Source organism: Corylus avellana, chromosome 1 (assembly GCF_965113065.1).
Source record: "Corylus avellana chromosome 1, dhCorAvel1.hap1.2, whole genome shotgun sequence".
Taxonomy (NCBI): Eukaryota; Viridiplantae; Streptophyta; class Magnoliopsida; order Fagales; family Betulaceae; genus Corylus; species Corylus avellana.
Window position 1 is genome coordinate 42091862 of NC_142490.1, and position 14446 is coordinate 42106307.

Below are 14446 nucleotides of genomic sequence, written 5' to 3' on the forward strand. Positions count from 1 at the left end.
TGAAAGAGGCAAGATCCTGCTTTTTATCCTGTCGAAGCTCGAGTTACTCGGTCCATTACGCAATCACGTAACAAAGGTATTTATTATTTTCTATGATAAATCACATCTTTTTGTCTCGAATTATCATCATATTTACAATCCCCACTGAACTTTAAATTGACTCAATTGATTCCCTAAATTGAAGTACTTTGAAATGTTTAAGGTATCCCAGTGAATCCTTGCCAAATGTCAGTATGCAATCATCTTAATACTGAAACGAAATGATCAAACCATCTTGCAATGATAAGAAATAAACCTTGTTGATTTATCTTAGAAGGCAATTTTATCTTGGGCAATGTTATTTTCTAGCTAATGCTATGTTAAAGCCTTTGGTTTTCTAAATGCCGTTTCTTATTATGCAGAGAGAATTGGAGCATGCCTGCCAACAAGCATTATGCAGAGAGAATTTAGTCAACTAGCATTGGACAATGGCAATATTATTCACTTTTTATAAGCTAGGCCTACCATCTAAAACCAAACTGAAAAAACTATCTTGTCATGGTGCTCGTCCTTCATTGCAAATAAAGAATCATTTACTTATGCACACACATACAAGAGAAAGGGAAAGAAAAAGGTCAGTCTCACTCACATGTATAAAAAAGCAACAAGTTGTTCTTTGACTGCCTTGATGAACCTTACTCCTTGATGATCAATCTTGCAAAATTGTCAGGACACTCTCAGCAAGCAAATGGAATCTGTCACCAGTAATCGAGACAAGAACATGAACCATTATTGAAGTGGTGGAAACGAAGCCTATCCCGGACAATAATTTCTCTGTTAGAAACAATTGATATGTACTTTATTGCTGAATGACAATCCTCACACATTCGAAGGTTTTTCACAACCCTGATGGTTAAACCGGGGTTCATTTTCAGTAACCCAAATGCTATTGCAAGCTTCTCACTATGATATCTAAGAGCATATTCCCTCTCCTCTTCTTCTAACTCATGCATCACAGACGCAGGTGCTGGTGCATATCCTGCTTCTCTACACCGCGACATCAATTCGTCTAAATACCGATAAACTTCTTCAATCTCAGGGAGGGACTTGTCACCATTGCTAAACAAGTAAGTCTTCTGACCAACCTCTATTGTGCTATAGCCAACTTGCTTCTTTAGGCCTTTCCGAATCATCATGTTTCTAACCAATTCCACTCGATCCATCTTACCAGCCAGTGCATATATATTTGAAAGCAAAACATAATGACCCGGATTTTCTGGTTCTACAGCTAAAAGATGCTCAGCAACTTCTACTCCAAGATCAAAATTCTTATGCATCTTGCATGCCCCAAGCATTGCAGTCCAAATTGCTGGAGCCAGCTCCCCAAGATTCAATTCTTTGACAAATTGATAAGCTTCATTGAGAAGTCCGGCACGCCCCAGCATATCAACCATGCAAACATGATGTTCCACTCCTGGCACCAACCCATACTCTGACATCATGTCTGCGAAGGCACAGCGCCCTTCCTGAATGAGCCCTGCATGAGCACATGCCGACAAGACAGAAACAAATGTGACATTGTTAGGACGTGGACCATGTACTCTCATTTGTCTAAAGAGCTGCATTGCTTCTCTACCATAACCATGAATTCCATACCCGGAAATCATAGCCGTCCAAGAAATTACATTTCGTTCACTCATCAAATCAAAAACTTCTCGCGCTTTGGTCACATTCCCGCATCTAGAATACATATTAATCAAAGAAGTACCTAGAACCACATTGACATCAAAGCCATGACTAACGACATAATCATGAACCCAACATCCCAAACCAATTGCCCCCAACTGAGCACAACCTGACAATACACTAACAAACGTTGTGGAGTCAGGCTCAACACCCCACTCTCGCATCTGATAAAACAATCCAATGGCTTCCCTCGAGAACCCATTTTGCTCGTACCCCGATATCATCGAATTCCAAGCCACAACCGTTCTCTCCGGCATTTTATCAAACAGTTTCCGGGCAACACACAAATCACCAGATTTCGCGTAGAACGCAACCAGCGCAGCCTGCACAAATGAATCCGAGCCGTACCCAGAAACCAAAACATGGGAATGAATCTCCCTACCAAGTCTCAAAGCCGAAAGATCCGCGCACGCTTTGATCACGGACGTGAAAGTATAATTCGACGGCGAAATACTCGCGAGGCCCATTCGGCGATAGAAGAAGACGGCGTCCTTTGGGAACCCGAGCTTGGAGCAGCCTTTGATGAGGGAGTTGAAGAGAAAGGAGTCGGGGTCTGGGACAGTGAGGAAGAGCCGGCGAGTGTAGGTTATTGAGCACGCGGCGCAAGCCAGTGTGAGGAGCTTGGTGAGAAGGGATAGGCTGCGACACTTGCCTAAGACCACGATTTGGGCGTGTACTTGTTGGAGGGGTCTGATACGTGGGCCCGCCCTGAGAAGAGCTTGGTAGGCAGGAGAGTGTGAGTGTGATTCCCTGTGTTGATGATCGACTACTTGCTGTTGTTGTCGGAGTTGTTTGGCATCCATGAAAATTTGCCATGAAAATGAGAGAAAGAAAGTGAGGGAAAGTCCGAAGTTTGAAACTTTATTTTCCGGGTGATGTAGACCAAAAACGCACCGTATTGGAAGCTACACACGACAGGCCAAAAACGAAACTGTTTCAATTCCCGCCCTACGAAGCTTCCTCCAATTGCAACAGCTATAAACACGCGCGGGAACCGTCACTTTCACCACACGCGCCACTTCCCTCTACGTCCCCGAGAAATCCCAGCTGCAAATAACTGAACCATGAGTCCCACATCGAGCACCACCTCTGCCTCTTCCTCTTCCTTCGGCTCGACCAGCACCACCAGTTCATGGCTCGTGCACGGCCTACTCTCCGGAGCTGCCATAGTGGCCGCAGCTGGGGCATACGTGGTGATATCCACGCGCCGATCCGCAAAGTTTCGGAGCCGGGTAGTTGGAATCATACCGGCTCGTTTCAGCTCCTCCAGATTCCAAGGCAAACCACTGGTCCCAATCCTCGGAAAACCCATGATTCAGGTCCTATGTTTTCATTTTTTTTTTTCATTTGAATTCTGAGTTTAGAATTGCAAATGTTTTTCTTTAATGGGTTAAATTAATTTTTAGTCAAATATTATTTATTACTGTGGGAGTTTGATAAAGTTTCGTGCTTTATCTTAGCAAATACATAAACGAGGAAAGATAGAAAAATGACATTAATTTTCCTTGTAATCCATGTTTTAAAGCTCGTTTTCTTCCTGGCTTCCACCGTAATGTGTTCTATTGACGTTATTGACCAATTTTCTTTTGCTTTGCAGAGAACATGGGAAAGAGCCAAACTTGCTACCTCACTAAACAAACTTTGTATGTCTTGTAATTAGGTTTAAATTTTCTCTTATTTTCCAAGATGATTGCTCCATATATTGTTACTAAGAGTAGAATATTTTTAAAAACATGCAATATAGCATATGAGATTATGAACCTAGAGATCTCGCATTTGGGTTTTATATATATATATATATATATAACAAAGAACTCCTCCAAGACAGGGTCACTTCGTGTACCGATTCCGTTAGATAAATCTCGAATTCGTGTAAAGCACCCCCTGCACACGAACTGGGTAATACTCTGGCTTTGTCAACAGGCTGGCTCCAAAGAATTGTTTGCATCCAAGGGGATTCAAACCTTAGACCTCATGGACTACCACAAAAACCAAGACTCTTATCACTCGAGCAAACCCCTCAGGGTTATGAGGGTTTTTATTTTATGGCATGTGTTGCAGTCATCATTTGTGACGTAGATGCGGCTATGGCCTCTGATATATGCTACCTAGAGGCAGTGATGAAAATCGCATTGTGTATGATATTATCTTGCTTTATGAATGGCAAAAAGTTACAAATTATGTGGTTTTGCCAATCAGGTTGACTAGTTTTACTCTGTGATCCTTCTCAACTGTTGCAAGGGGATCTATTTTAAGAATCATATGAATGAATTTCAGCACACGCATTAAGCATATATCATCATGAAAAACTTGTTTAAGTCAAACTTTTTTTTCTCTCCCTCTCACTCAGTTTTTATCTTGTAACTTATTATATTTGGTTTCCTCTTTCTACAAGTTGTGGCCACCGACGATGAGAGGATAGCAGAAATCTGTTTAGGGTTTGGAGCTGATGTGATAATGACATCAGAGTCTTGCCGTAATGGTAAGAGTAATTGTTTTACCTAATTTTGTCTCATTTATATTTTCCTAACTTGAAGGGGGAGATTCAAAAGCTTGGCTTTCGTTTGTTAAAGGGTTTGGCAAAGGCAAAGGCAACCCACTTTTTCATTTTCCCAACATTCTCTTACTTTTTACATCACATCGATAACTTTTTATTACTATTTAAATAAAAAAATCATTACAAAACAAAATTTTTGTTACAGTATCAAACCGAAACGAAATTATTTACCAAACAAATCCAATCAAAATTTGTGTTGATTGCTTGCTCTGCAGGAACTGAACGCTGCAGCGAGGCACTTCAAAAGCTTCGAAAGAAATTTGACATTGTTGTAAACATTCAAGGGGATGAGCCTCTAATGGAGCCCGAGATAATAGATGGGGTTGTCAAAGCTCTGCAGGTATTTCCTTGCATGTTCTCTTATTAGATGAGATGACCATTCACATCTGAAACAAAGAAACTTACATGTTCTCTTGAATTCATAATATCTTCTTCATTTCAGACGAATGATTTTACAATATTTTCTAATTGATAGAACAACATAATATGGCTAACTCTGAAACCTTCTCTCATCTTTGATGCCCAATATCTGTTTATGAAAGATAATGTATACAACAGCTCCAAATTATTCTCTTCATATGAATGTTCTTTAGACTGGTCAATCATTTATGATTTTTCCCCCTTTTTTATGTGGATTGATTGGTGTAGTTTTAAGTACTGCAGGCAGCCCCAGATGCTGTATTCAGCACTGCAGTTACATCTTTGAAACCAGAAGATGCATCTGATCCAAATCGAGTGAAATGTGTGGTGGATACTCATGGATATGCAATCTATTTTTCAAGGGGTCTGATCCCATATAACAAGTGAGTTTTATTGTATTTCCTATATGTATACAATACAAAAATAGAACTTGTAGCAGCTTAGTAATATTTCTAGTATATCTTTGTGTACAAAAAACAGGTCAGGGAAGGTCAATCCACACTTCCCATATTTACTTCATCTTGGAATCCAGGTATTGATATGACTTGTATGTTTAGAAGGCACTTCCCTTGTGAGCTTTTTATGTGAGAAAGTTTTTTATCATGCTGCCTTTCTGCTGTCTTCCCAGAGCTATGATGCACAGTTTTTAAAGATATATCCAGAGCTTTCATCTACTCCATTGCAACTAGAAGAAGATTTAGAGCAGCTTAAAGTCCTTGAGAATGGGTATAAGATGAAGGTATCATATGATCATGTTTTATATTTGATTGTTTTGTTCTATATCTATTCTATCAATTTTCTGTCATCTGTATCTGTTTAACTCTATATGGCATCAGAGTCTAGTTATGGTTATGTTTTACCCGCTGCTTGCATGTAAAATTACTTGAAGCAGTCATATTTGTATTTTGTCTAATAAAATGGTCATTGAGACTTGTTCTCCTAATCAGAAAGTTTATATGTTTTGTTGCTTTTCTGACAGGTGATCAAGGTTGACCATGATGCTCATGGGGTGGACACTCCAAAAGATGTGGAGAAGATAGAATCTCTTATGCGGGAAAGAAATTTGTCTTAGTTCTTAGCCAAAAAGTAGTAGAAGAAAGAGAGAGAACTTACTTATATAATGGGAACTAGCAGGATTCACAAGTTCTTGTGGCGGATTCAGTAGCCCTTCACTCTAATAAAGTTTAGACTTCAGACCCCATCATTTTGCTTCTCTAATTTTAGAGGCGTATCCCAAGCCCCTTTGTACTGGTTCTCTTGCCTGTTTTAAGGGACAAGGATTCCCTAGAATTCTTAGGTATATTTTTGTGTGAATTTCATCAAATCTCAACATCTGGAATTTAATGGTTGAAATTTGGCTAAATCAATGCTTATCACTTGCAATATATATATATAGTAACTGCTCAGGGGAAAAAAAAAGTTATAACTATTTACTCGTTAAAAGTGATAGCTACTGATAGAAATAGTCGTTGATATGACAAAATATCAACCATTGAATTTCAAACCAATGGTCGAGATTTGAAGAAATATACTCAATATAATTCTAGGAACATGAATGAACATGAGACATAGTGGCAAAGGCAAAGAATTAGTTATGGGAAACCATCAATGATTAAGCTGATATATTGTACTAATACCAGTCTTTTATACCACTAGTAATGTTACTCTTCATACTCATTTCACATCAGCTGACACGGAGTATTTTACATAGATTTCCTTTTGTTTTTTTAAGTGACTAACATATGAAGCCACTTAAAACATGCCACGTCAGCTAATGTGAAATAGGTGTGATAAATAAATGAGGAGTCGCAGTACTCTTCTACCACATATACAGCTATTGGCTATAATGCTTTGAGAAGGGTAAAAATTTAAGAGAACATAGACATAGGCACACAAATACTTATTTAAGGAAATGATTAATCGGAGAGAAGCTCCGGATACCCCGTGCCAAATTAAAAAAAAAAAAATAAATAAAAACTTATTTAAGGAAAGGTAGATAGATTCAGGGAAAAAAAAAAAAAACAAAAACAAAAACAAATTTTTTCACCCTATTCATCCAAAATAACATGCCATGAAAATTCACAGCCACTGCCATGCAATTCAAGTGTTACATCATTGCAAATAAATTCGAGTATAAGTTTCTCAACTTCAAACCTGATTACAGGCATAAACCAGTTTAGTGTTGTATGATTGTGCAGCTTGTATCTGTGTCCTTAGATATTGGGCAGTAAGGTAGGCTTCTTTCTCATCAATGAATGTGCCATATCAATAAGTTTTAGTAAATATAGAAGTGATCACTATACATGTGGGCTGTCATGTTTAAAGATTGAAGCATTGCTTCTCCTCTTTTGTTGAAGTTAAAAACAGATATTCCGCCATTATTCATATCTATTGCTCGGAACCTGAACCATCAAAAGTTTTGTTAGGGTTGACTATCAAAGGAAATTATAGTGCATAATGTGTTATATTTCACTCCAATGATATCTCATGGTTATCAAAAGATGATGAAATGGTTAATTTTACTGTTCAGCTAACCAGTGAAGAAGTGATGAGAAATGTATCATTGGAGCAGCAGTGCCATTCTAAAATGTGCAAAAGACATGAAAGTAACCCAGTAAAAGAAAAGAACACACAACAGCAGCTAACACTATCACATCAGACTTGGGGTACACCTGTATGAATTAAGCGATTTTACTTGGTCTTTGAAGAATTTCATAATGAAATAGAAAATTAAAGAGAAAAGTGGAAAAGGAGAGAAAATGGAGATAGGATTTTCAGGTGGTTCGACATTATATTGCCTACGTCCACCACTAGGTAATTGCCCTAAGGGCTACATTTTGCTCATATTGTTTGATTGGTCACACCATAAGTTCAAAGCAGAACATTAAGCGTTACATGGTTGATCTTTACAATATAAATGATCTCTATTTATTGGGAAAGGAGGTAAATGAATACAATACAAATAAGATGTTAGGTTACAATCAACTAACCAAGGAAAATGTATAGGGAAGGAAATTATCTAACCTATATAGAAAGCCTATATTATAACAGTCTTTATAATAGGCTACTGACATTATCTTTTCTTTTTTTTTTTGATTTGGCACCGGGTATCCGGAGCTTCGCTCCGACTAATCCCGGGGATGCACAGGCCCTAGACAAGGAGTTTTCCACAAGTATAACTCGATTAATTCAACGGGCGAACCCACAGTCCGATGGCCACAAGAAGCAATTTGCACTCAGTGGGTTTCGAACTTAAGACTTTGAGGAGCATACTCAAAGTCCTAGGCTGTCCAACCATTGAGCCAACCCCTTGGGCTTCTACTGACATTATCCAAAGACCAGCAGCATTATTGTTCATAGTTTTCATATAAATCATGATCATTTGGGGAAGGAATATACTGAATTTAATAGGGATTGACCATACTATATGAGGCACAGTTCATGAAGTTCTCATGTCATTTGTCAAACCTTCACACCTTTTGTATGAATATCACAATTTTCAGATTCAAATAATCAAGAAACTTAGTAAACAATCAGATTTTATTTTGCAAGGATCACCAAAAATAACTTCCTGGGTGACTGCATATATTTAATACCATTACATACCTCTCTGGCGGTAGCCCTACAGCTGTACAGATCAGTGCCCGCAAAATTGATTTGTGAGTGATGACCAGAAAATTCTCCCCCTGGAAAATGAGAAAGATATTTATAATGTAACTATATTGAGTTGAAACCTGAAAATAGTAAAACAATGGTAGAGAAAGGGAAAAGCGTACTGGTGAGAGTAATATTTCCCGCCAAGCCTCTCTTGCCGTTGCCCATAGTTTTCGTATAGGGTAGACACCATTCACATAGAAATTAGCAGGATCTTCTCTCCATGTGGTATACTCCTTTGGATATCTCTCCTTAGCATCCACTGCCTCCAAATTCTGAATGTGATTTAGTCTTATGCAGAAAGAACTAAAGAGATAACATAAATCAAGGACCATTATAAATCTACAATTTAACTAAAGCAAGTTTCAAGCTAGCTAGAGATGACTAAATTCAATGTGTAAGATATAAAGTAAATCAATTTAATAATGTCACTGCGAATTAGATAAGTTGCATCAAATACAGCTCTGAAGTTTTAGAACTCTGTATAAAAAGGAGACAGACCATTTTTCATGCCTTCAAGAAAAAATAGATGGGCTTCCTTCAACGAATCAAGGAAAACAAGTGGCTCTTCCCTCCCTTGCCATATAACTTCAGCAGTGGACTGCATTAAACACTCAGAGATAAAATTGGTAAAGTACTAAAAATCAGCACACTAAATTGTGTTAGTCGAACCTTAGCACGAGATATTGGACTTGAAAAGCATTGATCAAAGTATATATTTGTCAAGGCTTTTCTGCACCTCTCTGCTTGCCTCACTCCAGTTTCTGTTAGGATTGATAAGTTTGAGCTTCCCTGAATGTAGATATAGCAACCAGGTTAGTCGCTAGATACTCTATAGAATGAAGTGTTTTTTTTTTTCTTTTCTTTTACAAGTGCTAATCCAAGTGTTGATTTTTACTATCACGTTATCCAGTTGTATGACAATTGTACATGAGTCTACTAAATAGCATTACTCTCAATAGAATGATAATAGACAAGGTGAAGAGTGGGACTTGAACTTTTGTTCAACCATAGAAGCCTTCAAGAAAAATGATTAACTAAGTTGGGTAAAATGGCTCCTTAAATCCTAATACAGTGAAAGAGAATAGGACAATAAGCATTTGTATATAGTGAAAATCAATTTTAGAAGTTCAGGTACTTCTGTTTCTTGTCAACGAATGAAACTGAAGTACTTAGTTTTTTAATGTGCATAAATTCGATTTTTTTTTTTTTTTTTTTTTTTTTTTTTTTTCCATTCTAACATGATTATAGGATAATGCTGAAACATAACAGAAGATGGATAAAGATTTTGAAAAAGCAGAGGAGGAACACACCTGAACTTTACTCTCTTCATTCCAAGAGCTAAGGCCGTGCCTCACAAGAGTTACCTTCTTAGACGACGACAATGACTGATTGGAAAGTGATGTTGTTGCTCTTTCAAAATCATATGCACCACCAGTCATAGAACCATCATTTTGGAATTTCTCTGTCGTAAAATGCGTCATTGGAATCAACTCTATATTTTATCAAATATATGCAAGCACCTTGAGGATTTCTTAGAGCAACTGAACCCTTGATATACATTCTAGTTGATATATGTTCAGTTCATATATTAGATCACAAGATTATCACATAAGAAAGATTTTCTATTGATCATTTGTAATTAACAGACACTGTGCAAAGTGGATTCAGGCATATCATTAGATTCATACCATCATAACTCTACAACTTTCGGAATCTAAAATAATGGAATCTCCAGAAACAATTCAACACCCCTATAGATAATGATTCAAACAATAATATCTATCCATTCTCCAAATTCCAAGGCAACACAACTAAAACAACAATACATTTAGCAGATGGACTGAATATGCTTTAAAGTATCTTGACAAAAGGGCAATATACTTGCTTAATGGCCTGGCATTATGCACCAAAGATCTATGAACATCCTACTTTCTATTTGTAACGCAGAGTAAAGTGACAACCACTACCTACAACCCAATTTTAAGTAAAATTGTACATTGACAGGGCATTCTCTCTCAGACAAACAGGCACCAAAAATTAGCTACAGCTGTTCACAATGGCCAGCAAAAGATCATTAAGTAAAATAAATACAACTATTTTCACTTTCAACTTCCTCAAAAAAAAATTAAAATAAAAAATAAAATCGGGACAATAACAAGTTTAGCACTTTTATCAGTTTCAAATCAGGAAGGAATTTCTTTCAACCTAACAGGCAGTTAATTTCCATCTCTATGGAGGACTCAAGCAGCCAATTTTTATGCAAAACTAATCTCAAAGAGCTCCTCTCAGTGAAGAATTTCATAGAGCTTCTTGCTATTTTTGACTGAAACCATTATTATTATAAAAAATAAAAAAATTAAAAAAATAAAAGAATAAAAAATCAGAATTAAGACATTTTATTTACTTTCAAACAATTGAACTCTCTGGACCCATCAGGCCATCACTGTTCCGAATTTGCCCGAAAAATTTTGTTTTTTCACCCAGCTGAACCATCTTTTACAGCAAACTGCATTACCTACTACACTGAAAGCGTCTATGGTGCCTTAAAAGCTTAACAATCCTTATCAACTTTTACTTCATATAGTTCACAGACAAAATTTATGTCTGTAAAACAAGGTAGCCTTTCCGAAGTGAAATTTCAAATTTTCAAATATAAACCCCGAATAAATGTTATCATTAACAAACCAAAATACTTTTAGGCATTGGATTTTATGAAAATAGGGGAAGACTGGAAAAAACATTGATTATCAGGTTCTAATGTGCTATGTCATTTTTTTATGAAATCAAAGAGCTCAATTTTGAAAATTATGTCCACTGATCACATCAACCATACTTTAAGTACCAAAACCTCTTCAAGAGTAAATGCTATGAAGTAGCTAGAAAAAAATATCAATATATATATATAAAAGAAACACTAAACTTATGGGATGGCGAAAAGATAATTCCTCATGATAATTAAAATAAAGATAGTGTGAAGAACCACCATACAACTGCTTATTTAACCATAAAAATCTCTCACAATTGCTCCAAAAAAAATACGGGTTAAATGTAAGTACATCTTTGACAAGAATAAGCATAATATATTATCTCAGCGCATATATGCTGCCTTGAAACACAATTGGAACAGATATAGAAAGATGGGCCGTCAAGCCTTGTCAACGATTGTCCTATTCTTTAGATTCATTTCCTCCCTTGACAGAAACTAGGGTCTCCATGTAAGTAACCAACTGCATCGCGTTACTGTGCCCATGAATTTGGAGATCAGTCATTTGTTTGGTAGAGGGGTCATACAAGAACAGTTGTCCGTTATCAATTTTATTCCAGAACATGGTGTCATTCTTCCAAAATCCTAATGGTCGGTGAATTTTTGCAAAAGATGGTCCAATAGTAAAAAGCCTATTCCAGGAGTCCTTAACACCAACTTTAAGCAACAACCATATATCATATCGGATCTCCCTCCATTTTTCATCAACCGGCATGAAAGCAACCATGGCAATCGATTCATTCAACACGAAAAGCTCTTGCCCATTAACATTATCTGGAAGTGGTGTTTCTAGGAATACCTCATCGCTCATGTCAAATGACAAAACAAATAAGTTCGGGTCATCAACATATGCCAGCCAAGAACCCATCCCAGTGGTGTATGTCATCGGGCCAATTTCCGAAATAAAACACTGGGGTCCATCAACTTTTCTCCAAGAATCGGTGCTTAAGCTGTATACCTCTTTTTGGTATATGATTTCTTTAACGTCCTTCATAAAATAGTCGTTGAAATTGGGTTCATACATACTAACAAAGTTGATTATCTTGTAGCCATTAGTTTTAGCATCAAAACCAAATCCCATACCTTGAATACGGGTGCAATAGCCAGCGGGGGCGAACATGGGCAGGTTTGATTCGGGAACTACCTTTGTTTCTCTAGTTGTAGGGTTCCATATAACAACCTTCAATGTACGGTAAGCGTGGAGACAAACGAGACCATTGCAAGAACCCACCACAGAAATACTAAACTTCTCGCCAAAGTTCTCGCCGTTCCTAAAATACTGTGGAGGTAGAGGTTGTGTAAGGGGGTATATTTGGAGTCCTTCATAAGAAATCGTGGATACAACATAATCGTCCATTGTTTTGTTGCTCGTTTTAAGGAGAAGGTGGGTGTTGCTGTTGTTGTTGTTGTTGTGTAGGAGGTGTTTTCTTACGAAGTTTTGGTGTGTGATGAGAGCGTACCAGGATTTGCAGACGCACTTGAATCGCAAGAGAGAGACGACCGGAAGCCATAGCAGAATCTGCGTCACCAAGTCTTCAGGCAATTCGTTGGCCATCATCATCATCATATGTGCGTTGCTTGGTTAATTAGGGAAAGCAGAGATGATTCGCAGCCTCAGGGTTTTCAGTTTCGACAAAGAGGGACACGAAAGGTCAAAAAGAGAGATTGTAGTTCAACATTTGCCCATTTGGACTTGGGCTTGAACAATAAGCTTTGAGTTAGCAGTACAAAATTCGCTGGAATCAGGCCCAGCCCAGCCCAGCCCAGTGTGCAGCTTCCTAATCGTATTCAAACTTGATAGAAATTAATTTCCAATATCTCTATAGACTATGGAGGACTGAAGCAGCAAATTTTTATTCAAAACTAATCTCAAAGAGCTCCTCTCAGTGAAGAATTTCAGAGAGCTTCTTGCTATGGAGGACTCAAGCAGCCATCAGGCCATTACTGTTCCGAATTTGCCCAAAAAAAAAAAAAAAAAAAAAAAAATTGAAAATAAACAGGGAAAAGAGTTACAAACTTACCAGTCGTTAGGGGCATGTCCGGGCTAGAATTCGAGCACTGAGATCTGGGTGTTGCGGAAGAACGAGCTTGGAGCTTAATGGGTGTTTTAGAATCATAAATGGAGGTTGAAGATGAAGATGAACATACAAAGTTGGTCAACGTTAGAACTCCACAAAACATCTTCTCTGAGACTGAGAGTTTGGTTCAACTGGGTTGTCTCTTGCTGATTCCTATTATGCGGTTGGTTGACTCTGCATTAACAAAGATTTGCATCATGAGGAATCTTGATGGTTGATCAGTGGGGACATTGTTAACCGATTAGGTGGTGGGGATTGATCGGCTCAGAACATGGCGGTATGTTTGGGTGGTTATCCTTTGTCCTCGCATTTATCATCGTGGATATGCTTATGTACGAAATAGAAGATTCCATTTTTTTTCTTTTTTCCTGAAAAAACAAATCAACAATTCTCGACCTTTCCCCAGTGCCATTCAGGTTTTTTTTTCTTGATCTTCTCCAATACTCGGAAAAGGGTAGGTTACAATGGGATCCTTGACACTAAGTAATGTAATATTAATCTGGACCATAATTTTTTTTTTTTTTTTTTACATGTCCGTACAAAAGAGGGACGGAAATTCGAACTAATGACCTCCACTTTATGTGACGTGATCCTGATTGAGCTACCTCTTGAGGACATTTTGACAATAAATTATATACATGTTAAAAAAAAAATGTATAACAAGCACAATTGCACAAGGTCTATAGCTCTATTGGGAAAAAAACATTGTTTATATTATTATATATGTTTTATTTATATAATTTTTTGGTAAAATTCAACCTTGAAAATTAGCTTATAAGAAGAAGGTATCAAAAAGCTTATATACTATACACATAGGATCATAACGTAAACATACCACCACGACCAAGCTTCCGTGGCCAACATCCAACACTGACCCAATGGTATCCATTTTCTCTGTTGGTAGTTCTACTCACCTATTAATATTTTTAGGGGTGAAAATGAGGTTAGTAGTTATTGGCTAAAACCGCTAACTATAATTGCCTAAGCAGTTAGTAAAATTCACTAACCATCTCCGCTAACCGCCTATGCAGTTAACCGGCAGTTAGCTGTTAATACTTTATTAACTGCTAACTGCTTTTTAAAGAAGAAATTTTTTAAAAAAAATTAAAAAGTTAATTTTTTTTTTTAAAAAAAAAGACTTCGTTTTTATGGTAATATGACATACAGCATAATTTCTAAATTTTCATATATATTTAAACACAAAAACAATGTCATTTCATGCATTTTTATATATATAAATATAAT

General features: G+C 37.2%; 3 protein-coding genes across 7 annotated transcripts; 1 reads left to right on the forward strand and 2 right to left on the reverse strand.

The window, feature by feature from the left end:
• Positions 1–538: 538 nt before the first annotated feature.
• Positions 539–2611, reverse strand: LOC132168716 (Pentatricopeptide repeat (PPR) superfamily protein). Its single transcript, XM_059579743.2, has one exon. The coding sequence runs from the start codon at positions 2526–2528 to the stop codon at positions 738–740; it is 1791 nt and encodes a 596-aa protein (XP_059435726.2). The 5' UTR covers positions 2529–2611; the 3' UTR covers positions 539–737.
• A 14-nt stretch (positions 2612–2625) lies between these two features.
• Positions 2626–6628, forward strand: LOC132168717 (3-deoxy-manno-octulosonate cytidylyltransferase, mitochondrial). The gene is made up of 8 exons (XM_059579744.2): positions 2626–3044; positions 3323–3368; positions 4121–4207; positions 4498–4622; positions 4946–5085; positions 5183–5234; positions 5331–5441; positions 5682–6628. The coding sequence occupies exons 1-8, from the start codon at positions 2790–2792 to the stop codon at positions 5772–5774; spliced, it is 909 nt and encodes a 302-aa protein (XP_059435727.2). The 5' UTR covers positions 2626–2789; the 3' UTR covers positions 5775–6628.
• A 98-nt stretch (positions 6629–6726) lies between these two features.
• Positions 6727–13502, reverse strand: LOC132168718 (putative 2-carboxy-D-arabinitol-1-phosphatase). Of its 5 annotated transcripts, none has more exons than XM_059579745.2 (7): positions 13145–13502; positions 9670–9821; positions 9029–9148; positions 8858–8957; positions 8479–8618; positions 8309–8388; positions 6727–7104 (listed from the first exon to the last, which is right to left on the reverse strand). In XM_059579745.2, the coding sequence occupies exons 1-7, from the start codon at positions 13302–13304 to the stop codon at positions 6978–6980; spliced, it is 879 nt and encodes a 292-aa protein (XP_059435728.2). In that variant the 5' UTR covers positions 13305–13502; the 3' UTR covers positions 6727–6977. The 5 variants fall into 5 exon arrangements, with proteins under 5 accessions (XP_059435728.2, XP_059435729.2, XP_088368617.1 ...); XM_059579746.2 differs by having other exon boundaries at positions 9670–9920; positions 13145–13201; XM_088512491.1 differs by lacking the exon at positions 13145–13502 and adding an exon at positions 12207–13076.
• Positions 13503–14446: the final 944 nt, after the last annotated feature.

Bases quoted from the DNA above. Each gene is read 5' to 3' on its own strand.
- LOC132168717 (XM_059579744.2), top strand. From the start codon at position 2,790: ATGAGTCCCACATCGAGCACCACCTCTGCCTCTTCCTCTTCCTTCGGC. The intron at 4,623-4,945 runs GTATTTCCTTGC...TAAGTACTGCAG, and splicing joins GGGTTGTCAAAGCTCTGCAG to GCAGCCCCAGATGCTGTATT. The intron at 5,235-5,330 runs GTATTGATATGA...CTGTCTTCCCAG, and splicing joins TACTTCATCTTGGAATCCAG to AGCTATGATGCACAGTTTTT.
- LOC132168716 (XM_059579743.2), bottom strand. From the start codon at position 2,528: ATGGATGCCAAACAACTCCGACAACAACAGCAAGTAGTCGATCATCAA.
- LOC132168718 (XM_088512491.1), bottom strand. From the start codon at position 12,690: ATGATGATGATGATGGCCAACGAATTGCCTGAAGACTTGGTGACGCAG. The intron at 9,822-12,206 runs GTATGGGATTTG...ATTTTACGACAG, and splicing joins CTATTGCACCCGTATTCAAG to AGAAATTCCAAAATGATGGT. The intron at 8,389-8,478 runs GTACGCTTTTCC...CTCATTTTCCAG, and splicing joins GGGAAATATTACTCTCACCA to GGGGAGAATTTTCTGGTCAT.